This window comes from Oncorhynchus mykiss, chromosome 11, assembly GCF_057628025.1.
Source record: "Oncorhynchus mykiss isolate SJ-2025 chromosome 11, ASM5762802v1, whole genome shotgun sequence".
Classification (NCBI taxonomy): Eukaryota; Metazoa; Chordata; class Actinopteri; order Salmoniformes; family Salmonidae; genus Oncorhynchus; species Oncorhynchus mykiss.
In genome coordinates, this window is record NC_143032.1 from 7,955,947 (window position 1) to 7,983,142 (window position 27,196).

Below are 27,196 nucleotides of genomic sequence, written 5' to 3' on the forward strand. Positions count from 1 at the left end.
GACTCTGTGAGGTTATTTAAACCTCATGACTCTGTGAGGTTATTTAAACCTCATGACACTGTGAGGTTATTTAAACCTCATGACTCTGTGAGGATATTTAAACCTCATGACTATGAGGTTATTTAAACCTCATGACTCTGTGAGGTTATTTAAACCTCATGACTCTGTGAGGTTATTTAAACCTCATGACTCTGTGAGGTTATTTAAACCCCATGACTCTGTGAGGTTATTTAAACCTCATGACTCTGTGAGGTTATTTACACCCCATGACTCTGTGAGGTTATTTAAACCTCATGACTCTGTGAGGTTATTTAAACCTCATGACTCTGTGAGGTTATTTAAACCTCATGACTCTGTGAGGTTATTTAAACCTCATGACTCTGTGAGGTTATTTAAACCTCATGACTCTGTGAGGTTATTTAAACCTCATGACTCTGTGAGGTTATTTAAACCTCATGACTCTGTGAGGTTATTTAAACCTCATGACTCTGTGTGGTTATTTAAACCTCATGACTCTGTGAGGTTATTTAAACCTCATGACTCTGTGAGGTTATTTAAACCTCATGACTCTGTGAGGTTATTTAAACCTCATGACTCTGTGAGGTTATTTAAACCTCATGACTCTGTGAGGTTATTTAAACCTCATGACTCTGTGAGGTTATTTAAACCTCATGACTCTGTGAGGTTATTTAAACCTCATGACTCTGTGAGGTTATTTACACCCCATGACTCTGTGAGGTTATTTAAACCTCATGACTCTGTGAGGTTATTTAAACCTCATGACTCTGTGAGGTTATTTAAACCTCATGACTCTGTGTGGTTATTTAAACCCCATGACTCTGTGAGGTTATTTAAACCTCATGACTCTGTGAGGTTATTTAAACCTCATGACTCTGTGAGGTTATTTAAACCTCATGACTCTGTGAGGTTATTTAAACCTCATGACTCTGTGAGGTTATTTAAACCCCATGGCTGTGAGGTTATTTAAATGGAGCCAGTAGGACAAATCCTCTTTTGTTGCATGCAGCATCTGAATTTGAAAGAATGAAAAAATATTTGTATTCCCTTTCCTGTAAACCAGCATTTTGCCATTGCGGCCAAATTCAAAATTCTCACAACAAAAACAACCAAAACGGCTCATTTCAGACATAAATCATCTCGTGCAGCAATTAAACTCAACTGAAACTCACCAAACATTCTTTAGCTATCTAGCACACCATCAAAAGAGGTCATAGACCGTAATAACACCCTCAAATTAAGATGATACCGATGATGTACTCATCTCACGTGTCTATGTTGCATGCTGCTCTTCTCAGTAAGTCTAATCGGTCAAAGCTGTGGTGGGTGGGCGTGGCTTTGGGAGAGTGTGGTCTCCACGGAAACGAGACTCACCACCATTCCAGATGTCCCACGCATACCAGGTGGGCCCGATAACCCGGCCTCCCCCTTCTCCCCCTTGTCCCCTTTGTTCCCCTGTGGACAGACAGACACACAAACTGTGAGAGGTAAGCACACACACACACACACACACACGTGCACACACGCACACATAACTCACCATAGTTCCTTTGGGAAGCATTATGACTGTAGAAAAAAATACAACATCCATTGATTTTTAAAGATAATAACATGTCTACATGAATAATGACACAGGCATTATGACACATTAGAATATGTTTTGTTTATATCAAAAGTAGAACTGAAATAATACTGTTAGGTTAACAATGACACATCCAATGTGACTCACGTGGCGGGGCAGGCATCCCAGGGAAGCCCCTCTCCCCCTTGTCCCCTTTGGTCCCAGATGAAGGACAATCCGGCCCCCCTACAGGTCAGATAAGGAACAACAGTTGAGCATTAGGCTGTCGCATAAAAGAGAAGACAACACGACAAAGTAATGACAGACAATGTTGGAACAGACAATGGGTTTTTTTCATATTTAATATGTTGTATTGGATGCAGCAGGTCTCAGAGGTCTCGTGTTGTGTGTGTAATAACAGCACATATCATAAGTTACCATTGATGCTTTCCTTGTCAACAAACAAATAACGGGTCATGTGATGTCATGTCCTTCTTACTTACCATTTGTTGAATTCTCAGAGCCATTTATCTGCAAAAATGAAACAAATATGTTTCAGAAACTTTCCTGAACAGAAACAAGAACAGGGCATATGAAAGGAAAAGTTGAAGTGACCGTATAGAAACTTCCCATCATGCATTTCAGACAAACTAAAACAAGATGGCTATTATATGTATATAACATTTGATATTATATATTGTGATGATACATCCACAGATTCAGAGGTCACATCAGGATGTGTCTTTTAATCTATGTGTAACAAAATGGAGGTTTAGAAGGATGAAACAATGCAGTGACCACCACTGCCATGGAAGAAAGATTATTTTTTTTAAGATGGCCCCCATGAAAGACAGGAAACACCAATCACATTTGGCTCATCTCACTTCTGAGAGACCTTACATAGTACGTACATTCTTTAGGTTATGTTGTATTTGAGAACACAATTAACCTGGTATTTACAAAACAATGACATGGTTATACAATCTGAATGGAATTATTGGAAATTACAATGTCTGAAACAGACTTCATATAAAATATTATATAATTTGAATGAATGTTTAATATTCAATCTTGGGGACCATCCTGAATTGTGTTAGTGTCTTCCAACCAACCAATGGAAGAGCGACCCCCCAACCACATGACCACCATGTCCATATGACATGCAGCATGCTGGGAGAGATCCTCAATTCACACCTGGAATAGGTTAGGGACTATGGATGCTACATGCACATTCCCCTTTTATGATGAAGAAGTAAGGGGGGGGGGGGAGAGAGAGAGAGAGAGAGAGAGAGAGAGAGAGAGAGAGAGATACAAAGTGTGCGTGTGCAGGTGTGTATGTGTTTGCATGTGTGTGTGTGTGAGAGAGAGGGAGAGAGAGAGACAGTGTATGAGACAGTGTATGAATGAATGAGTGATTGAGAGAGAAAGAGAATACCCCACAGAGACAGACAGACAGACAGGCCTGAGATCAGCCTGCCCAGCTCTATGAGTGTGAGAGAGAGGGAGAGAGAGAGGGAGAGAGAGAAAGAGAATACCCCACAGAGACAGACAGACAGGCCTGAGATCAGCCTGCCCAGCTCTATGAGTGCGAGAGAGAAGGAGAGAGAGAAAGAGAATACCCCACAGAGACAGACAGACAGGCCTGAGATCAGCCTGCCCAGCTCTGTGCTGTCTGCCTGTCACTTACGGCCTTTTTGCAGTGCGGTCTGGGAGGGATGGGAAAAACTGTCTGCAAAAAATGAAAGAAAGGGACAGTGAGCAGAACAGCTACAGTACCTGATAATGACATGAACAGCTATAGTACCTGATAATGACATGAACAGCTATAGTACCTGATAATGACATGAACAGCTATAGTACCTGATAATGACACGAACAGCTATAGTACCTGATAATGACATGAACAGCTACAGTACCTGATAATGACATGAACAGCTACAGTACCTGATAATGACATGAACAGCTATAGTACCTGATAATGACATGAACAGCTATAGTACCTGATAATGACATGAACAGCTATAGTACCTGATAATGACATGAACAGCTATAGTACCTGATAATTACATGAACAGCTACAGTACCTGATAATGACATGAACAGCTATAGTACCTGATAATGACATGAACAGCTATAGTACCTGATAATGACATGAACAGCTATAGTACCTGATAATGACATGAACAGCTATAGTACCTGATAATGACATGAACAGCTATAGTACCTGATAATGACATGAACAGCTATAGTACCTGATAATGGCATTAACAGCTACAGTACCTGATAATGGCATTAACAGCTACAGTACCTGATAATGACATGACCAGCTATAGTACCTGATAATGACATGACCAGCTATAGTACCTGATAATGACATGAACAGCTATAGTACCTGATAATGACATGAACAGCTATAGTACCTGATAATGATATGAACAGCTACAGTACCTGATAATGACATGAACAGCTATAGTACCTGATAATGACATGAACAGCTATAGTACCTGATAATGACATGAACAGCTACAGTACCTGATAATGACATGAACAGCTATAGTACCTGATAATGACATGAACAGCTACAGTACCTGATAATGGCATGAACAGCTATAGTACCTGATAATGACATGAACAGCTATAGTACCTGATAATGACATGAACAGCTACAGTACCTGATAATGACATGACCAGCTATAGTACCTGATAATGACATGAACAGCTATAGTACCTGATAATGACATGAACAGCTATAGTACCTGATAATGACATGAACAGCTATAGTACCTGATAATGACATGAACAGCTACAGTACCTGATAATGACATGAACAGCTACAGTACCTGATAATGACATGAACAGCTATAGTACCTGATAATGACATGAACAGCTACAGTACCTGATAATGACATGACCAGCTATAGTACCTGATAATGACATGAACAGCTATAGTACCTGATAATGACATGAACAGCTATAGTACCTGATAATGACATGAACAGCTACAGTACCTGATAATGACATGAACAGCTATAGTACCTGATAATGACATGAACAGCTACAGTACCTGATAATGACATGAACAGCTATAGTACCTGATAATGACATGAACAGCTACAGTACCTGATAATGACATGAACAGCTACAGTACCTGATAATGACATGAACAGCTACAGTACCTGATAATGACATGAACAGCTACAGTACCTGATAATGACATGAACAAACATGGATATAGGAAGGGCCCCGATTGGCGGGCCACTGGCCCAATCATGTCACAAGACCTGGATTTGAACCTTTATTAAAAAATGGGGGGGGGGGTCATACTTACTCCTTTGGGGCAGTTGAACATTCCGGGACGTCCTGGGGGCCCGGGGGGGCCAGGGGATCCCTGAGAACAGAGAGGGAGAACAAGACAGTGACAGTGACAGAGGAAGAGGAAAATATTAGAATCACCATTAGGGTTGAATGGGCAACATACTGGTTCAGAGTCACCATTACAGTTGAATGGGCAACATACTGGTTCAGAATCACCATTAGAGTTAAATGGGCAACATACTGGTTCAGAGTCACCATTAGAGTTGAATGGGCAACATACTGGTTCAGAATCACCATTAGAGTTGAATGGGCAACATACTGGTTCAGAGTCACCATTAGAGTCGAATGGGCAACATACTGGTTCAGAATCACCATTAGAGTTGAATGGGCAACATACTGGTTCAGAATCACCATTAGAGTTGAATGGGCAACATACTGGTTCAGAATCACCATTAGAGTTGAATGGGCAACATACTGGTTCAGAATCACCATTAGAGTTGAATGGGCAACATACTGGTTCAGAATCACCATTAGAGTTGAATGGGCAACATACTGGTTCAGAGTCACCATTAGAGTTGAATGGGCAACATCCTGGTTCAGAGTCACCATTAGAGTTGAATGGGCAACATACTGGTTCAGAGTCACCATTAGAGTTGAATGGGCAACATACTGGTTCAGAGTCACCATTAGAGTCGAATGGGCAACATACTGGTTCAGAATCACCATTAGAGTTGAATGGGCAACATACTGGTTCAGAGTCACCATTAGAGTTGAATGGGCAACATACTGGTTCAGAATCACCATTAGAGTTAAATGGGCAACATACTGGTTCAGAATCACCATTAGAGTTAAATGGGCAACATACTGGTTCAGAATCACCATTAGAGTTGAATGGGCAACATACTGGTTCAGAGTCACCATTAGAGTTAAATGGGCAACATACTGGTTCAGAGTCACCATTAGAGTTGAATGGGCAACATACTGGTTCAGAGTCACCATTAGAGTCGAATGGGCAACATACTGGTTCAGAATCACCATTAGAGTCGAATGGGCAACATACTGGTTCAGAAGTCCATTTCACATCATTCATCCACAAACCTTCATAGTGGAACAACCCTTGATCTGCAGACTTCAGATATGACCACAAGTACACCAAGTCTGGTTAAAACTGTTCAGCCAGTTCGACCAACAGTAAAAGTGATGTCACAGACAGATATTGTTGCTTCACTGGAAGTAATCATCACAGTGAGGTAGGACCAGAGAAGTAATCATCATGGAACACTGAGGTAGGGCCAGGGAAGTAATAATCACAGTGAGGTAGGGCCAGGGAAGTAATCATCATAGTGAGGTAGGGCCAGGGAAGTAATCATCACTGTGAGGAAGGGCCAGGGAAGTAATCATCATAGTGAGGTAGGGCCAGGGAAGTAATCATCACAGTGAGGTAGGGCCAGGGAAGTAATCATCACAGTGAGGTAGTGCCAGGGAAGTAATCATCACAGTGAGGTAGGGCCAGGGAAGTAATCATCACAGTGAGGTAGGGCCAGGGAAGTAATCATCACAGTGAGGAAGGGCCAGGGAAGTAATCATCACAGTGAGGAAGGGCCAGGGAAGTAATCATCACAGTGAGGTAGGGCCAGGGAAGTAATCATCACAGTGAGGAAGGGCCAGGGAAGTAATCATCACAGTGAGGAAGGGCCAGGGAAGTAATCATCACAGTGAGGAAGGGCCAGGGAAGTAATCATCACAGTGAGGTAGGGCCAGGGAAGTAATCATCACAGTGAGGTAGGGCCAGGGAAGTAATCATCACAGTGAGGAAGGGCCAGGGAAGTAATCATGACAGTGAGGTAGGGCCAGGGAAGTAATCATCACAGTGAGGAAGGGCCAGGGAAGTAATCATCACAGTGAGGAAGGGCCAGGGAAGTAATCAACACAGTGAGGTAGGGCCAGGGAAGTAATCATCACAGTGAGGTAGGGCCAGGGAAGTAATTATCACACTGAGGTAGGGCCAGGGAAGTAATCATCACAGTGAGTTAGGGCCAAGGAAGTAATCATCACAGTGAGTTAGGGCCAGGGAAGTAATCATCACACTGAGGTAGGGCCAGGGAAGTAATCATCACAGTGAGGTAGGGCCAGGGAAGTAATCATCACAGTGAGTTAGGGCCAGGGAAGTAATCATCACACTGAGGTAGGGCCAGGGAAGTAATCATCACAGTGAGGAAGGGCCAGGGAAGTAATCATCACAGTGAGGTAGGGCCAGGGAAGTAATCGTCATGGAACACTGAGGTAGGGCCAGGGAAGTAATCATCATGGAACACTGAGGTAGGGCCAGGGAAGTAATCATCATGGAACACTGAGGTAAGGCCAGGGAAGTAATCATCATGGAACACTGAGGTAAGGCCAGGAACCTCTGACACGTGTTGAGGAAAGCTGTCATACTGAAAGCAGTGCTGTTCTTTTCTGGCTTAGTGGGCGCCACTTTCAGATGTCTGCAGTACCGTTCGGGTCTGGCTAGGGGGCCCTCGTGAAGTGGTTGGCCCTAGTGCTGTGGTTCTCAAACCTTTGTCCCTGACCCATCATAATAGGGAGGGAGTTCAACTCACCGACACACCCACAGCGTCTCCTCTGTCTCCTTTATGCCCCATTATTCCGGGACGACCCTGTAGCGAGAGGCAAACCACATCATTAATGGAATGATGTCAATATGACCACATTCTGTAGTGTTCTGCATTTGTGTAACCCAAAAGAGTGCTCTTGGGTTTAGGCACTATATGTCACTAAAACACATTCTCACTGCCATTGTTATCATTTGTAGACGACAAGGTTAAAATAACATCTCAAATCATAATGTGCGGTACTTACCGGACGACCAGGATAGCCATATTCTCCTTTGGGTCCTTCTGGCCCAATGGGACCCTGTAAAAAACAACACAGCAGCAGTGTTTCCCTTTGTATTTCAACCCTCAGCAGGTGACAAAGATACAGTTTATTTCGGAAGTTTACATACAATTAGGTTGGAGTCATTAAAACTCGTTTTTCATCCACTCCACAAATTTCTTGTTAAGAAACTATAGTTTTGGGAAATCGGTTAAGACATCTACTTTGTGCATGACACAAGCAATTCCAACAACTGTTTACAGACAGATTATTTCACTTATAATTCACTGTATCCCAATTCCAGTGGGTCAGAAGTTTACATACACTAAGTTGACTGTGCCTTTAAACAGCTTGGAAAATTCCAGAAAAGTATGTAATGGCTTTAGAAGCTTCTGATAGGCTACTTGACATCATTTGAGTCAATTGGAGGTGTACCTGTGGATGTATTTCAAGGCCTACCTTCAAACTCAGTGCCTCTTTGCTTGACAGCATGGGAAAATCAAAAGAAATCAGCCAAGACCTCAGAAAGGAAATTGTAGACCTCCACAAGTCTGATTCATCATTGGGAGCAATTTCCAAACGCCTGAAGGTACCACATTCATCTGTACAAACAATAGTACGCAAGTATAAACACCATGGGACCACGCTGCCATCATACCGCTCAGGAAGTAGACACGTTCTGTCTCCTAGAGATGAATGTACTTTGGCGCAAAAAGTGCAAAGGACCCTGTGAAGATGCTGGAGGAAACAGGTAGAAAAGTGTCTATATCCACAGTAAAACGAGTCCTATATCGACAGCAAGGACGAAGCCACTGCTCCAAAACCCCCATAAAAAAGCCAAACTACGGTTTCCAACTGCACATGGGGACAAAGATCATACTTTTTGAGAAATGTCCTCTGGTCTGATGAAACAAAAATAAAACTGTTTGGCCACAATGACCATCGTTATGTTTGGAGGAGAAAGGGGGAGGCTTGCAAGCCGAAGAACACCATCCCAACCATGACGCACGGGGGTGGCAGCATCATGTTGTGGGGGTGGCAGCATCATGTTGTGGGGGTGCTTTGCTGCAGGAGGGACTGGTGCACTTCACAAAATAGATGGCATCATAAGGAAGGAAAATTATGTCAATATATTGAAGCAACATCTCAAGACATCAGTCAGGAAGTTCAAGCTTGGTCGCAAATGGATCTTCCAAATGGACAATGACCCCAAGCATACTTCCAAAGTTGTGGCAAAACGGCTTAAGGACAACAAAGTCAAGGTATTGGAGTGGCCATCACAAAGCCCTGACCTCAATCCTGTAGAAAATTTGTGGGCAGAACTGAAAAGGCGTGTGCGAGCAAGGAGGCCTACAAACCTGACTCAGTTACACCAGCTATGTCAGGAGGAATGGGCCAAAATTCACGCAATTTATTGTGGGAAGCTTGTAGAAGGCTACCCGAAACGTTTGACACAAGTTATAAAATTTAAAGGCAATGCTACCAAATAGTAATTGAGTGTATGTGAACTTCTGGCCCATTGGGAATGAAAGAAAGAAAAATAATTCTCTCTATTATTATTCTGACATTTTACATTCTAACAATAAAGTGGTGATCCTAACTGACCTAAGACAGGAGATTTTTTACTAGGATTAAATGTCAGGAAATGTGATAAACTGAGTTTAAATGTAGTTGGCTAAGGTGTATGTAAACTTCCGATTTCAACTGTATATCCTCATGAAGCTGCATCCTGATGAAGATACATCGCAGGTCCGTAATATTCCCGAAAATATGCATTGTCTGGATAGGGGGCCTAGAGGCAGGCCTGTATGTGCATATGCAAAAAAATGGTTCCAGAACACTTTGAATGAAAGCAGCTGCTGTAACACGACAAGAGAAGATGTTGAGGGGGGGGGGGGGGGGTTACTACAAAGGGTAGTGTCAGATTAAGAAGCCAATAAAGTCTTACCATAACTCCAGCTGGCCCAGGAACACCACAATCGCCCTGCGAAAGAGTGAAGATACAAAGTGGATCGTCTGACACAAGTATCGAACTTTGACCGAGGAAATACTGTGCGGGTAAGACTAACCTTGATCCCTTTGGGGCCCTGTGGCCCTGTGAGTTCAGACATCATAGACCTGTCTGCTGCAACCATGGCCCCTGGCTCACCCTTCTCGCCCTGCAAACACACGTGACCAATAACACGATATACATACAGTCAAATGACAATAAGACGATATACATACACGTACAATCAAATGACAATCATACATACTGTAGACACATGAGCACAACCCCTCCTCCGTACACACACCCAGGGGTAATGTGCAGCACATGCATGTTGAAGCAGCATGAGCACCTCTCAGAGAAAGGAAAACATTACATAATAATCTCATTCATGTTGTTCCACAGACCTTGGGACTGAAGCATATTGTCTATGGCTGCTCAGTCTGGAACCCATTAGCAGGCTTATACACATCAATGCCCTGAGTGCAGCAACTAGCTTTAATCATAAGCACTGGCGTTCAGTTTCACACTTTGAATTGATTGAAACCCAAAAGGCTTTGAGCCTGTATATTTGATGTTGATTCAGTCCAGTGCAGAAAAGGTCACATAGTATTTATTACATTTTAGCAGACGCTCTTACCCAGAGGGACGTACACTAGTGAGTACAGACATTTTCGTACTGGTCTCCCGTAGCCTGGAGGCCCATGGGAATCGACCCCACAATCGTGGCGTTGCGAGTGCCATGTGCTACCATCTGAACCACACGGGACACAATAGGAAATCCTGGGCTCTTCAGTGGTTTCCTTTTCACATGGTGACCCTAGCGGAATTTTGAGCATAGCGGAATTCTGGCCCTAGTGGAATTCTGACCCTAGTGGAATTCTGGCCCTAATGGAATTCTGACCCTAGTGGAATTCTGTCCCTAGTGGAATTCTGGCCCTAATGGAATTCTGACCCTAGTGGAATTCTGACCCTTGTGGAATTCTGACCCTAGCGGAATTCTGACCCTAGCGGAATTCTGACCCTAGTGCAATTCTGACTCTAGCGGAATTCTGACCCTAGTGGAATTCTGACCCTAGTGGAATTCTGAGCACAGCGGAATTCTGACTCAAGTAGAATTCTGAGCATAGCGGAATTCTTAAAGGGATAGTGCGTAATTTTTCAACTTCCCCAGAGTAAGATGAACTCATAGATACCATTTGTATGTCTCTGCATGCAATTTGAAGGAAGTTGAAGGTAGTTTCACGAGCCATTGCTAACTGGCATTAGAGACTGGAAGCTGTTCCTGTAGAATTCGTCATTGCGCTAACGCCACTGTTCATAGCAACTTCTTTCAAACTGCATGCAGAGACATAAAACATGTATACCATTAGTTCATCTGATTCTGGCAAGTAGAAAAAGTTCTTAGTTGCCAAAATGTGGAACTATCCCGTTAAAATGAAAACACACAACACACACACTTACCTTTAAGCCTGGGGGCCCTATGGTCCCTGGATTCCCCAAGTCCCCCTTTGGACCCCGTGGCCCCTGGGAATTATCATTGTAAATGTAGGTAAATAACCAAAAGAAATCCATCAACAAGAACAGACACATCTACAACAGCTATACTCATAGGCAGACAGCGGGCCGAATCCGGACCCAGAACAGGGTCAATACAAACCCATCATTTTCTTTCTTTTTTTTTAGGAATTCGGTCAGGATTCGACTCCTGGTATCATATGAACACACATAAGACATGGAACAGTTGTAGAATTGCAAGAAATTAGCTTTAAAACTGCTACAGTTTCCCTTCGCTCGATGGCATAATGGGGCGAATATCCATCAGGACCTTTGCCACCTAGGAAATGTGTGTGACAGGACCGTATCCAATAGTATGAGAACCCTGATCGACTACAACACTATCTCTCTCCTATCAGTAAGTATCTGTCCAACTGCACAGTATAAAGTTTGCACTGTCAAGTTCATCCCAAACGCGTGTTCCGCATACTGTATATTCTGCAATAGAGAAAGGACAGACACAATACCATGGTAACCCTACCAACAGATCCTCTGAGCAGTAAGAGAGAAAATCTGTTTTGTTTTTACTATCGTATGAATTATGGACCCATACAAAAAACAAAAACAATAGTGTGTTTCAAGGCCCTGTCAAGGGGTCACGTTCCAATGAATCCAACAAAATGACCGACACACTGTAGAATTAACCTCCAGTCACAGATAAATACAGGTAAATGCATCTCTCATAGCCTGGACCTAATTGTCTTTTGGGACACACAGATAAATACAGGTAAATGCATCTCTCATAGCCTGGACCTAATTGTCTTTTGGGACACACAGATAAATACAGATAAATGCATCTCTCATAGCCTGGACCTAATTGTCTTTTGGGACACACAGATAAATACAGATAAATGCATCTCTCATAGCCTGGACCTAATTGTCTTTTGGGACACACAGATAAATACAGATAAATGCATCTCTCATAGCCTGGACCTAATTGTCTTTTGGGACACACAGATAAATACAGATAAATGCATCTCTCATAGCCTGGACCTAATTGTCTTTTGGGACACACAGATAAATACAGATAAATGAATCTCTCATAGCCTGGACCTAATTGTCTTTTGGGACACACAGATAAATACAGATAAATGAATCTCTCATAGCCTGGACCTAATTGTCTTTTGGGACACACGGATAAATATAGATAAATGCATCTCTCATAGCCTGGACCTAATTGTCTTTTGGGACACAAAAAAACCTGTTAAAACCAATTTTATGACCATACATTACAGATATTATTACAGCAATTTAAAACAAATATTTGATGTGATTCCAGCCATTTCTCAACATAATTAGCTTTTTTTGGGGAGTGAGTACGTCAACAGTGTTCTGTCACATAATCTTATGAAGGCCATTTAAAGAACATCAAGAGGGCAATCTGAAAACATATTAACACACACACACACACACACACACACACACACACACACACACACACACACACACACACACACGCACACACACACACACACACACACACACACACGTCTACTCACCCTGAGCCCCTGAGATTCCAGCAGCCCTGAGAAGTTAAACACACCCTCTGTATCACTGAGCAGGACCTGAGGTAGGACAGAGAGGAGAGACAGTGAGATCACTATCAACATCCATATTAAAACTATCCTATCAGAGAGCATCGGTAGGGGTGATAACAATGACTTTAATAACACCTAATTACTTTCTAACATCCTCTTACATCCTGGAGGTTGATAACAGGTCCCGAAGACCCAGGAGGTCCTGGAGGGCCGGGGAAACTGAAACCGTCCCGACCTCTCTCTCCCTGACAACAGAACACAAGGTTAGATGAACCAAGAACAGGGCCAGCCTGGTTGGCTCCAGAAGGATTAACTCATAAAAGATTAACAGGAACGGAGTCAGGAGGAGTGATAGTGTACCTTTGGTCCCATATCACCTTGGTCCCCCTTCGCTCCCTGCATGGAAGAAATGGCAAACAACTATCATGACAAAAGAGAACTGAGACCTGAGACAGTTTTATGATGAACCTACAAGAACTACTGTAAAGAGGATAAAGATAGATTAGAATACTATAAAAATCAGGAAAGGAAACAAAGGAGAGAGATTGAATTGGACAGTAAAAATCAGGTGATGTACTGACTGTATGCCCTGGCAGTCCATCCAGCCCAGAGGCCCCGGTTGCTCCTGGAGCACCAGGCTCCCCCTAGAGGAACACAGAGGAAATGGTTGAGGGGAAGGTTTTAGACCTTTAGATGCCTGTGAGTGACCCACCCACCTAACATAGCGGAAAATTGGCCCAAAATCTACCTCATCTGAGTAATTAATGAGTGAGACTTCTGAAAACCTCTTTATCTTAATGAGGAGATTGTAGATTAATTACTATTTCCTATATGAATCACATCTACAGTTGGGAATTGTACTAGGGCATAGATGCTTAGTGCTTTGGGAGTTGCTGGTGGTGGGTATGCAGATGATGTACAGTCCCTGAGAGGGTTAAAAAGCAAGATGGCCATCTCTGGCCCTGCCTGTGCACATATGTGTCAGAGAGGAATTCATTGGAAATTAGCGGAATAATAGGAACCACATGGTGCGGAAGTCGGCACTTCCTCTCTGAGGATAAATGGGAACCAGTTGAGTCGAGAGGACGCACCTTTACCGCTACACCAGGAAGCCCGTCCTGCCCGTCTTCGCCCTGTGGGGAGAAACAAAATGGCGGTCAGTATGGGAACTTTTTACAGGTATGTGGAAGCACATATTCTGACACATAGAGAGAGGAAGACATTGAGAGAGAGATACATTACAGTGCATTCAGAAACTATTCAGACCCCTTCACTTTTTCCACATTTTGTTATGTTACAGTCTTATTCTAAATTTAATCAAAAATATATATTTTTATTCTCATTCATCTCTATACAATACCCTATAATGACAAAGCAAAAACAAGGTTTCAAAAAATACTTTCCGAATGCACTGTGTGCCACAGATGTTTTAATTATTAGCTTGGTCCACTTGAAGCCCATTAGAAGTATTGTAAGATTTCGATCCTATGATCTTATACACCACCAGACATGCCACCAGGGGTCTTTTCACAGTCCCCAAATCCAGAACAAATTCAAGAAAACGTACAGTATTATATAGAGCCCTTATTTCATGGAACGTCCTTCCATCTCATTTTGCCAAAATACCAAAATATGCTTGATTGATTCTATGATTCATATGACTGATACTTTAAGTGGCGTGCAGTAGGATGTGAACAAGGAACCTTCTAGATAAGGAGTGGCGTGCAGTAGGACTGAACAAGGAACCTTCTAGGTAACGAGTGGCGTGCAGTAGGATGTGAACAAGGGCCTTCTAGATAACGAGTGGCGTGCAGTAGGACTGAACAAGGAACCTTCTAGATAACGAGTGGCGTGCAGTAGGACTGAACAAGGAACCTTCTAGATAACGAGTGGCGTGCAGTAGGACTGAACAAGGAACCTTCTAGATAAGGAGTGGCGTGCAGTAGGACTGAACAAGGAACCTTCTAGATAACGAGTGGCGTGCAGTAGGACTGAACAAGGAACCTTCTAGGTAACGAGTGGCGTGCAGTAGGACTGAACAAGGAACCTTCTAGATAAGGAGATGTTTGTCTTCTGCCACACTCAGTGGTGAAACAAGTGAGTCACACTTCACACCAACGATCTAATACACGTTCACATTTTAGACAAACTACTGTGTCTAGTATATACAGACTACTGTGTCTAGTATATACAGACTACTGTGTCTAGTATATACAGACTACTGTGTCTACAAAAACAGATGACTGTGTCTAATATATACAGACTACTGTGTCTACAAAAACAGATGACTGTGTCTAGCATACATGAGAACATCCAAGAGTCACGAAAATACTGCCGACGGCAAGTATACGTTGACCTTGATGTCAGGTTGAAGTGTGTTTTTCGAGAGTAGCTTCCTTCCATAGATGGCTTTTACCACAGTCGATGGATAGCAATGATGGTACAGGATATTGTATTGAAACATGCCTGATAGGTACATTGAGTAAAGCCACTATGTCAGTGATAGAAGACATGAGGGACTACCTTGGGTCCTGGACGGCCAGGTTTGTCAATAGGTCCCTGTGGAAAGCACCAGAAAAAAAATTATTGTCAGTATTAATAATACTTATTTTCATATTAATATCATACTTATGAGCGAAAGGGTTGAAGTCCCAGCGTCGGCATAAGAAACCACTCTTTGTGTTCGAACCTGAATACTTCTGGCCATCACTGCCCCAAAGCCACCCAGTTCCCTAGAACCCTTCATGTCCTGCAAACAACATACAGTCAATGACAACTGATGTGTGCTAACGAAACATCTGGCACAAAATGGCTGCCGGGCATCACTAAGGTGGGTGCTACACATTGGCAGCGAAGTAGAGGCGAAACGAGATGATTTACTACGCCCCAAAATCTATCCTCGTGAGATAAGAATGCAACATACGTCAAATCAAATGAGATGTTATTAGTCACATGCACCGAATACAGTAAATTGCTTACTTACAAATCGCCTAACAAACAATGCAGTTTAAAAAAAATATGGATAAAAATAAGAAATAAAAGTAACAAGTAATTAAAGAGCAGCAGTAAAATAACAATAGTGAGACTGTATACAGGGGGTACCGGGACAGAGTCAATGTGCGGGGAACCGGTTAGTTGAGGTAATATGTACATGTAGGTAGAGTTATTAAAGTGACTATGCATAGATGGTAACAATAGAGAGTATCAGCGGTGCAAAAGGGGGTAGGGGGTGGCAATGCAAATAGTCTGCAAATAGATTAAATGTTCAGGAGTCTTATGGCTTGGGGGTAGAAGCTGTTTAGAAGCCTCTTGGACGTAGAGTTGGCGCTCCAGTGCCACTTGCAATGCGGTAGCAGAGATAACATTCTATGACTAGGGTGGCTGGAGTCTGACAATTTTTAGGGCCTTCCTCTGACACCACCTGGTATAGAGGTCCTGGATGGAAGGAAGCTTGTTCCCAGTGATGTACTGGGCTGCCTTGCGGTCGAAGGCCGAGCAGTTGCCATACCAGGCAGTGATGCAACTGGGCAGCTGTAGAACCTTTTGAGGATCTGAAGAGCCGTGCCAAATCTTTTCAGTCTCCTGAGGGGGAATAGGGGGAATAGGTTTTGTCGTGCCCTCTTCACGACTGTCTTAGAGTGCTTAAACCTTGTCCGTTTGTTGGTGATGTGGGCACCAAGGAACTTGAAGCTGTCAACCTGCTCCACTGCAGCCCCATTGATGAGAATGGGGGCATGCTTAGTCCTCTTTTTCTGTAGTCCACGATCATCTCCTTTGTCTTGATCAAGTTGAAGGAGAGGTTGTCCTGGCACCATATGGTCAGGTCTCTGACCTCTTCCCTATAGGCTGTCTCGTCGTTGTCGGTGATCAGACCTACCACTGTTGCGTCATCAGCAAACTTAATAACGGTGTTCGAGTCGTGCCTGGCTGTGCAGTCATGAGTAAACAGGGAGTACAGGAGGGGACTAGGCACGCATCCATGAGGGGCCCCTGTGTTGAGGAACAGCGTGGCGGAAGTGTTGTTACCTACCCTTACCACCTGGTGGCGGCCTGTCAGGAAGTCCAGGATCCAGTTGCAGAGGGAGGTGTTTAGTCCCAGGGTCCTTAGTTTATTGATGAGCTTTGAGGGCACTATGGTGTTGTACACTGAGCTGTAGTCAATGAATAGCATTCTCACATAGGTGTTTCTTTTGTCCAGGTGGGAAAGGACAGTGTGGAGTGCAATAGAGATTGCATCATCTGTGGATCTGTTGGGGCGGTATGCAAATTTGGAGTGGGTCTAGGGTTTCTGGGATAATGGTGTTGATGTGAGCCATGACCAGCCTTTCAAAGCACTTCATGGCTACAGATGTGAGTGCTACGGGTTGGTCGTCATTTAGGCAGGTTATCTTAGTGTTCTTGGGCACAGGCACTATGGTGGTCTGCTTGAAACATGTTGGTATTACAGACTCAGACAGGGAAAGGTTGAAAATGTCAGTGGAGACACTTGCCAGTTGGTCAGCGCATGCTCGCAGTACATTTCCTGGTAATCCGTCTGGCCCCGCGGCCTTGTGAATGTTGACCTGTTTAAAAGTTTTACTCACATTGGCTGCAGAGAGCTTGATCACACAGTCTTCCGGAACAGCTGGTGCTCTCATGCATGTTTTAGTGTTATTTGCCTCGAAGCGAGCATAGAAGTAGTTTAGCTTGTCTGGTAGGCTCGTGTCACTGGGCAGCTCTCGGCTTGCTTCCCTTTGTAGTCTGTAATGGTTTGCAAGCCCTGCTACGTGCGACGAGTGTCAGAGCCGGTGTATTACGATTCGATCTTAGTCCTGTATTGAAGCTTTGCCTGTTTGATGGTTCGTCGGAGGGCATAGCGGGATTTCTTATAAGCTTCCGGGTTAGAGTCCCGCTCCTTGAAAGCGACAGCTCTAGCCTTTAGCTAAGTGCAGATGTTGCCTGTAATCCATGGCTTCTGGTTGGGGTATGTACTGTGGGGATGACGTCATCGATGCACTTATTGATGAAGCCAATGACTGATGTGGTGTACTCCTCAATGCCATCAGAGGAATCCCGGAACATATTCCAGTCTGTGATAGCAAAACAGTCCTGTAGTTTAGCATCTGCTTCATCTGACCACTTTTTTATTGATCTAGTCACTAGTGCTTCCTGCTTTAATTTTTGCTTGTAAGCAGGAATCAGTAGGATAGAATTATGGTCAGATTTGCCAAATGGAGGGCGAGGGAGAGCTTTGTATGCGTCTCTGTGTGTGGAGTATAGGTGTGGTTCAGAGTTATTTTCCCTCTGGTTGCACATTTAACATGCTGATAGAAATTTGGTAAAACACATTTAAGTTTCACTGCATTAAAGTCCCAGGCTACTAAGAGCGCCACCTCTGGAGGGGCGTTTTCTTGTTTGCTGATGGTGGAATACAGCTCATTCAATGCTGTCTTAGTTCCAGCCTCAGTCTGTGGTGGTATGTAAACAGCTATGAAAAATACAGATGAAAACTCTCTAGGTAGATAGTGTGGTCTACAGCTTATCATGAAATACTCTACCTCAGGCGAGCAATAGCTCGAGACTTGCTTAGATATCGTGCACCAGCTGTTATTTACATTTGTATGTTGATAGTGTCGTTGTTAAGCCACGACTTTGTGAAACATAAGATATTACAGTTTTGAATGTCCTGTTGGTAGTTTAATCTTCCGCGTAGATCATCAATTTTATTCTCCAAAGATTGCACGTTTGCTAGCAGAATGGAAGGATGTGGAGGTTTATTTGATCGCATACAAATTCTCCGAAGGCAGCCCGCCCTCCGGCCCCATTTTCTCTGCCTCCTCTTCATGCAAATCACAGAGATCTGGGCCTGTTCCCGAGAAAGCAGTATATAATTCGCGTTGGGCTCATCAGACTCGTTAAAGGAAAAAAAAGGATTCTGCCAGTCCGTGGTGAGTAATCACAGTTCTGATGTCCAGAAGTTATTTTCGGCCATAAGAGACGGTAGCGGCAATATTATGTACAAAATAATAAGGTACAAACAATGCAAAATAAACAAACAAAAACCACAATCGGTTGGGGACACATAAAACATCAGCCTTCTTCTCTGGTGCCATTGTTACATCATGTACAGTATGTTTAAAAAAAATAATATTTTTAAAATATTTTTTTTTAGCCCTTTTTCTCCCCAATTTCGTGGTATCCAATTGTTTTAGTATCTACTATCGTGTCTCATCGCTACAACTCCCGTACGGACTCGGGAGAGACGAAGGTTGAAAGTCATGCGTCCTCCGATACACAACCCAACCAAGACGCACTGCTTCTTAACACAGCGCGCATCCAACCCGGAAGCCAGACGCACCAATGTGTTAGGGTTAGGGTTAGGGTTAGGGTCTCTGATGGCACAGCTGGTGCTGCAGTACAGCACCCTTAACCACGGAGGTACCGTATGTTTTTGACCCTCTGACAAACAGGAGAGCTGAGTGAGTGAAATCATACCTCCAGGTCCAAGCTGAAGCCCCGTCCTGGGGGTCCCGGTAGCCCAGGGGGCCCCCTCAGACCCGGCTTTCCCTCTGGTCCCTCTGAGCCGGGCAGACCTGGGAACCCTGCAGCACCTGGCTCCCCCTAGGAGAGAAACACAATGGTTCAGTCCAATAACCTCCTCAAGCAAAATGTTTTGCATATGTGAAGGAACTGGATGGGTCTAAGTATTATGAAGCCCATTGGAAGGCTAGGTGAAGGCATCACAGTAGCTTAGACCAATCGTTTCCTTTAGATCTGCAACCACTGATTGAGATGGGGCTAGATGTTGATTTTGGAGCATACAGTCTTCTATTTATTTGGTTCTGGTTATTAGCAGTAATTATCCCTGGCTTCATATGTAGAGACCAGCTGTGTTTGGGTTGATTAGTGGTTAAAAGCAGTTGTGGTTTTTAGGGTCACTTCTAGGTTGGGGAGTAATGGATTGGCATGACTCAAACTGTACCTTTGGTCCATGTGTTCCGCTCAGACCCGGCTCACCCTGTCAAAGAAAATGTTTCAATCAAATGAAATCCAATGTTCTTCAAGAAGCCCTTTTTATTTTTTATTTTTTATTTTTACAATCACTACACAGGATATCAGAGTTCTACATCCATTAGTCGTACCTTCTCTCCTCTCTCGCCAGCTGGACCAGGGAACCCGTCATTCCCATCAACGCCCTGGGAAATAGAATAGAATAGATTAGATGTATTTAGGCGTAATATATTTCTGTCTAGTACGGGATCTCTCCTATCGTCTGATTCTATTTGGCTAAGAAGTGTCGGAGCTGACAGCGCAGCAAGACTGTAGATTTATTTCCACCTTTCTAATTTAGAAATAATTTTCTATTCAGAAGAGCCAGAACTCAATTCAAAGTTTCAATGATGACAACTAAGATGAGATCAATGTCCTGTATGTAATCCTTTCCCACAGTTAGTAAAAGCCTCATGTATTTCCATGTCAAAAGGCCATGGGGCTTTCATGAGGCTTTTGTCCAGCTGCAGTCAGAAAGCCATTAGCTCACTGAGTGAAGATTACATTGCTGCTTCATGGCTTCTTAACCTTTTCATATGAGACTCTTTTAAGATCTTTGACTCCATTGGTCCATTGTTAATGGTCTTATTGTACTTTGTGAATCGTATCGTGAAACAAACTTAAAATGGTTTCTCTACAGATTAGGCGAGAGATCATTGACCTCAGCAATAACATTCTGTAATCTGTCATTCAGGCTGTTAAGCAATACCTCACCACTAGGAAAGTAAATCACCTTTGACCACAGATCTAGGATCAGACTAACCAACCAGCTACCTCCGATCCAGGGCTGAAAAAAAAGACCTGACTCTGTATCATTGGATAACACCGACTTTGCCCTGGTCTGTCAAACACGGAGGGTTGGAATTCCCATAGTGCTCTGTGATCAAGGTCCCTGGCTTTGAGCAGGCGAGACGTCAGAGCTGTAAACATGTTCTAAGGAGGGAAGGCTAGGCAGCTTCTATTGTGTGGTGCAGACCACAGAGAGAGATAGAGGGGCGAGGGACGCTGGCAGGGATTGTGGTTACCGTTGCAAAGGGGAGCAGACTTGCTTATAAACACAGAGCTCCTTTTACAGCTTGGCTATAAGACTGGGTGACACACAGTGCTCCAAAAGAGAACTTCAAAGAGCTGGTATCTAAGTGATGTCACTACTGTGCTCCTTCTAGATTGAGTAACAGATATGTAACACTAATAAAACGTCCCTTCTTTTTCACATTTACAAACATGCTTAAGACAGGGTTTTAAACTTCAGTATACGGGTTATCTAACCATTATATAACCACATCGGTCGTTAACAAACTTAACCGTTTGTGATTAAAAGTGAAATTCCAACGCACTTTTTTAAACCGTTAAAAATAAAACTGTAATATATAAGAACATGTCATGCCTCCATGCCTCTGTCTACAGCCCTCCTCCCCCAAATCAACACAGGGCATCATCAAACGCACTACAACTTGTCAAGGCAGCCAGATCAATGTCACCAGGGTCCAGCTCTGTGGTGACCTCGCCATGGTGACAGTTACTCTGGGTGCCTCAGTCGTCCGTTCAATCACTCACAAACATGGGGCCTCCAGAACCTTCTGGGTTTAAGCAAGCAGAACAAATTGCAGGGTTGTGGGGGAAGTATGGGATTTTTAGATGGTTTCCAGGAATCTCTTGTCATGTAGCGGGCAGAGCTGTGCTAAAGGGTTGCATGAAGGTTGCTACTGGGCTTGACAAACCTTTGGCAGACACCTGGGGGATTCATTATTAACCTGGGGGATTAACTATTAACCTGGGGGATTAACTATTAACCTGGGGGATTCATTATTAACCTGGGGGATTAACCTGGGGGATTCATTATTAACCTGGGGGATTCATTATTAACCTGGGGGATTAACTATTAACCTGGGGGATTCATTATTAACCTGGGAGATTAACTATTAACCTGGGAGATTAACTATTAACCTGGGGGATTAACCTGGAGGATTAACTATTAACCTGGGGGATTAACCTGGAGGATTAACTATTAACCTGGGGGATTAACTATTAACCTGGGGGATTAACCTGGGGGATTAATTGTTAACATGGGGGATGAACTATTAACCTTGGGGATTCATTATTAACCTGGGGGATTAATTATTAACCTGGGGGATTAACTATTAACCTGGGGGATTAACCTGGGGGATTAATTATTAACCTGGGGGATGAACTATTAACCTTGGGGATTAATTATTAACCTGGGGGATTAATTATTAACCTGGGGGATTAACTATTAACCTGGGGGATTAACTATTAACCTGGGGGATTAACCCGGGGGATTCATTATTAACCTGGGGATTAACTATTAACCTGGGGGATTAACTATTAACCTGGGGGATTAACTATTAACCTGGGGGATTAACTATTAACCTGGGGGATTAACCTGGGGGATTAATTATTAACCTGGGGGATGAACTATTAACCTGGGGGATTAATTATTAACCTGGGGGATTAACTATTAACCTGGGGGATTAACCTGGGGGATTAATTATTAACCTGGGGGATGAACTATTAACATTGGGGATTCATTATTAACCTGGGGGATTAACTATTAACCTGGGGGATTAACTATTAACCTGGGGGATTAACTATTAACCTGGGGGATTAACCCGGGGGATTCATTATTAACCTGGGGATTAACTATTAACCTGGGGGATTAACTATTAACCTGGGGGATTAACTATTAACCTGGGGGATTAACTATTAACCTGGGGGATTAACCTGGGGGATTAATTATTAACCTGGGGGATGAACTATTAACCTGGGGGATTAATTATTAACCTGGGGGATTAACTATTAACCTGGGGGATTAACCTGGGGGATTAATTATTAACCTGGGGGATGAACTATTAACCTTGGGGATTCATTATTAACCTGGGGGGTTCATTATTAACCTGGGGGATTAACCTGGGGGATTCATTATTAGCCCGGGGGATTAACTATTAACCTGGGGGATTCATTATTAACCTGGGGGATTAACTATTAACCTTGGGGATTCATTATTAACCTGGGGGGTTCATTATTAACCTGGGGGATTAACCCGGGGGATTCATTATTAACCTGGGGATTAACTATTAACCTGGGGGATTCATTATTAACCCGGGGGATTAACTATTAACCTGGGGGATTCATTATTAACCTGGGGGATTAACTATTAACCTTGGGGATTCATTATTAACCTGGGGGATTCATTATTAACCTGGGGGATTAACTATTAGCCCGGGGGATTCATTATTAACCTGGGGGATTAATTATTAACCTGGGGGATTCATTATTAACCTGGGGTATTAACTATTAACCTTGGGGATTAATTATTAACCTGGGGGATTAATTATTAACCTGGGGGATTAACCTGGGGGATGAATTAAGATTAAGATTAAATTTTTTTGTTTACCAGGCAGACACCTGGGGGATTAATTATTTTGATTATCTGGCAGACACCTGGGGGATTAACTATTTTGATTATCAGGCAGACACCTGGGGGATTAACTATTTTGATGATCAGGCAGGCACCTGGGGGATTAACTATTTTGATTACCAGGCAGACACCTGGGGGATTAACTATTTGATTATCAGGCAGGCACCTGGGGGATTAACTATTTTGATTATCAGGCAGGCACCTGGGGGATTAACTATTTTGATTATCAGGCAGGCACCTGGGGGATTAACTATTTTGATTATCTGGCAATGCTTTGTTCTAAGAAATGAATTTGCAAAGCACACACACACACACACACACACACACACACACTTCACCAGACCCATCTGCCTTATAAACCTCTGATAGGACCAGAATATAATACCTAGAATAAGTAAGTAATACCTTGTCGGTAAGCATTTCACTGGAAGGTCTACTACACCTGTTGTATTCAGCATTTCACTGTGAGGTCTACTACACCTGTTGTATTCAGCATTTCACTGTGAGGTCTACTACACCTGTTGTATTCAGCATTTCACTGGAAGGTCTACTACACCTGTTGTATTCAGCATTTCACTGTAAGGTCTACTACACCTGTTGTATTCAGCATTTCACTGTAAGGTCTAATACACCTGTTGTATTCAGCATTTCACTGTAAGGTCTACTACACCTGTTGTATTCAGCATTTCACTGTAAGGTCTACTACACCTGTTGTATTCAGCATTTCACTATGAGGTCTACTACACCTGTTGTATTCAGCATTTCACTGTAAGGTCTACTACACCTGTTGTATTCAGCATTTCACTGTAAGGTCTACTACACCTGTTGTATTCAGCATTTCACTGTAAGGTATACTACACCTGTTGTATTCAGCATTTCACTGTAAGGTCTACTACACCTGTTGTATTCAGCATTTCACTGTAAGGTCTACTACACCTGTTGTATTCAGCATTTCACTGTAAGGTCTACTACACCTGTTGTATTCAGCATTTCACTGAGGTCTACTACACCTGTTGTATTCAGCATTTCACTGTGAGGTCTACTACACCTGTTGTATTCAGCATTTCACTGTGAGGTCTACTACACCTGTTGTATTCAGCATTTCACTGTGAGGTCTACTACACCTGTTGTATTCAGCATTTCACTGTGAGGTCTACTACACCTGTTGTATTCAGCATTTCACTGTAAGGTCTAATACACCTGTTGTATTCAGCATTTCACTGTAACCTGTTGATTTCGGCGCATGTGACAAATAAAATTGGATTTGATTTGATGGAGTTTCAGTGATGTGTTTGGTGACTCACAGGCAGTCCAGGTTTACCCATCTCTCCATCCTTCCCGTTTTCCCCGGGAGCCCCAGGGGACGCAGAGAGGCCCTCAGATGAACCTGGGGGCCCAGGAAGCCCTGGAGGACCAGGTGGACCCTGGATGAAGAAAATAAATCAATAACATTAACAAAATAACACGATACATCTGTCATAACGCATAAATGCATATACTAATTTATGTGTACCCAAATGGTGTTTGTGGCTATAGTCAGAGAGCAGAACAGCAGCAGGTGGATTCTAGAGATTTGAAAAGGATGACCACTCACTGTCATAATCTCTGTGTCTCCGTCAAAGTACTCAAAGCCTGAGCCGTCCACACCATCCTGCAAACCACATACGCTTACAATGAATGAATGAACTGATGACTCAACGAAAACAACCAAATCAATCTTCCAAATAATTATTCCATCCATCTATTCACATCGGTGTGGTTCATTCCACACTACATACCGGGGATCTGGGTGAGTTGGGTCGACCCGGTGGCCCAGGAGGTCCGGGGGGACCAGGTTTGCCCACTCCAGAATCACCCTTCAGGGTTCAACAAACAAACACAATCCATGGTCAAACACAACAATCAAGTACAACAGTGTTTCTCAATCCAATCCTGGGAGACCCTTGTTGGATAATGCACATTTTAGTTCTGGCCCAGCACTAACACACCGGATGTAGTTAATCGCCAGCCCTTGATGTAATTGATCGCCAGCCCTTGATGTAGTTAATCGCCAGCCCTTGATGTAGTTAATCGCCAGCCCTTGATGTAATTGATCGCCAGCCCTTGATGTAGTTAATCGCCAGCCCTTGATGTAACTGATCGCCAGCCCTTGATGTAATTGATCGCCAGCCCTTGATGTAGTTAATTGCCAGCCATTGATGTAATTAATCGCCAGCCCTTGATGTAATTGATCGCCAGCCTTGATGTAATTAATCGCCAGCCCTTGATGTAATTGATCGCCAGCCTTTGATGTAGTTAATCGCCAGCCCTTGATGTAATTGATCGCCAGCCCTTGATGTAATTGATCGCCAGCCCTTGATGTAGTTAATCGCCAGCCCTTGATGTAATTAATCGCCAGCCCTTGATGTAATTGATCGCCAGCCCTTGATGTAGTTAATCGCCAGCCCTTGATGTAGTTAATCGCCAGCCCTTGATGTAATTGATCGCCAGCCCTTGATGTAGTTAATCGCCAGCCCTTGATGTAACTGATCGCCAGCCCTTGATGTAACTGATCGCCAGCCCTTGATGTAATTGATCGCCAGCCCTTGATGTAATTGATCGCCAGCCCTTGATGTAGTTAATTGCCAGCCCTTGATGTAATTAATCGCCAGCCCTTGATGTAATTGATCGCCAGCCTTGATGTAATTAATCGCCAGCCCTTGATGTAATTGATCGCCAGCCCTTGATGTAGTTAATCGCCAGCCCTTGATGTAATTGATCGCCAGCCCTTGATGTAATTGATCGCCAGCCCTTGATGTAATTGATCGCCAGCCCTTGATGTAATTAATCGCCAGCCCTTGATGCAATTGATCGCCAGCCCTTTATGTAATTGATCGCCAGCCCTTGATGTAATTAATCGCCAGCCCTTGATGTAATTGATCGCCAGCCCTTGATGTAATTAATCGCCAGCCCTTGATGTAATTGATCGCCAGCCCTTGATGTAATTAATCGCCAGCCCTTGATGTAATTAATCGCCAGCCCTTGATGTTGGTGTTTGGGTCAGAGCAAAACATTTGCAATAAAGTAGAGCACCGCTGAACTATTCATCGATAGTGGAGCTAAAACCTGTAGGACACTAGAACGTCATATACTGTCTGCAGCAGTGAAAGGAGGTTAGACAGTATGTGATGTTGCACCTTGTCTCCTTTGGGACCAGGATCTCCTGGAAAGCCTGGAAATCCCTGAACTCCAGTTTCTCCCTGTGGTAGGAAACACAGCAAGTGAGGATTATCAACATGAGAAATGGCTGATGGGTTAAAACATATGAAGATATCCACATGGGTCGAGTACAGTTACAATAGGTTTTCCAGCAATGATTGGTGGACTGACAGGAGTTGACGATTGGATGGATGTGTGGCCCTTCCTTCCAGAGTTATATCACTCCATAAAACCCAATGTTCAAAAAGACCATCCAGACAGTTTTCACTATAACAGTTATCTAATCCCTCTCCGAGGTACCTTTGAGCCAGCCAGCCAGCCAGCCAGCCAGCCAGCCAGCCCACATGTGTGAGCAGCACCCCATATCTCTTCACACAGAGGTCAGGGGACCTGGGCTTCAGAGTTGATCAAACCCACAGGTGGGCAGGTGCTCTCGTTTCACTAGATCGAAACGCACGAAAGCAGATCTAAGACCCCCTAGAGGGACCACCGTCGAAGATCCATTCTCCATCGCCCATCTCTGACGTCCAGGGACGTGAGTTGTAAATAAACACAGACTCAACTTTCCTCATTTTTGTAAAACATTTCCAAATGACTGCCTCCCTCTTTCCTCCGAAGTTGGCTGAGGGACTGGGTCTGGTGTACACATGTGAGGTATCGGCTGTGTGCGCCTCAGAAGC

At 43.5% G+C, this 27,196-nt stretch overlaps 1 protein-coding gene across 6 annotated transcripts in view; it reads right to left on the reverse strand.

The window, feature by feature from the left end:
* Positions 1–27,196, reverse strand: part of LOC110536542 (uncharacterized) — a 99,458-nt gene that overhangs the window by 9,133 nt on the left and 63,129 nt on the right. For all 6 annotated transcript variants that reach the window (XR_005034542.2, XR_016484336.1, XR_016484334.1 and 3 more), the window contains exons 10-33: positions 26,495–26,557; positions 25,097–25,174; positions 24,913–24,969; positions 24,623–24,742; positions 19,972–20,025; positions 19,812–19,847; positions 19,325–19,450; positions 15,374–15,409; positions 13,942–13,983; positions 13,432–13,494; positions 13,211–13,246; positions 13,012–13,095; positions 12,812–12,877; positions 11,220–11,282; positions 9,838–9,927; positions 9,717–9,752; positions 7,754–7,807; positions 7,495–7,551; positions 4,908–4,967; positions 3,267–3,308; positions 2,083–2,110; positions 1,748–1,825; positions 1,559–1,584; positions 1,393–1,473 (exon numbers count right to left, since the gene is read on the reverse strand). Coding sequence is in view for 3 of the 6 variants with exons in the window: in XM_036934756.2 (XP_036790651.2) it covers positions 1,393–1,473; positions 1,559–1,584; positions 1,748–1,825; positions 2,083–2,110; positions 3,267–3,308; positions 4,908–4,967; positions 7,495–7,551; positions 7,754–7,807; positions 9,717–9,752; positions 9,838–9,927; positions 11,220–11,282; positions 12,812–12,877; positions 13,012–13,095; positions 13,211–13,246; positions 13,432–13,494; positions 13,942–13,983; positions 15,374–15,409; positions 19,325–19,450; positions 19,812–19,847; positions 19,972–20,025; positions 24,623–24,742; positions 24,913–24,969; positions 25,097–25,174; positions 26,495–26,557 (1,476 nt within the window). In the remaining 3 variants the exon portion in view is untranslated. The remainder of the gene's footprint in view (positions 1–1,392; positions 1,474–1,558; positions 1,585–1,747; positions 1,826–2,082; positions 2,111–3,266; positions 3,309–4,907; positions 4,968–7,494; positions 7,552–7,753; positions 7,808–9,716; positions 9,753–9,837; positions 9,928–11,219; positions 11,283–12,811; positions 12,878–13,011; positions 13,096–13,210; positions 13,247–13,431; positions 13,495–13,941; positions 13,984–15,373; positions 15,410–19,324; positions 19,451–19,811; positions 19,848–19,971; positions 20,026–24,622; positions 24,743–24,912; positions 24,970–25,096; positions 25,175–26,494; positions 26,558–27,196) is intronic.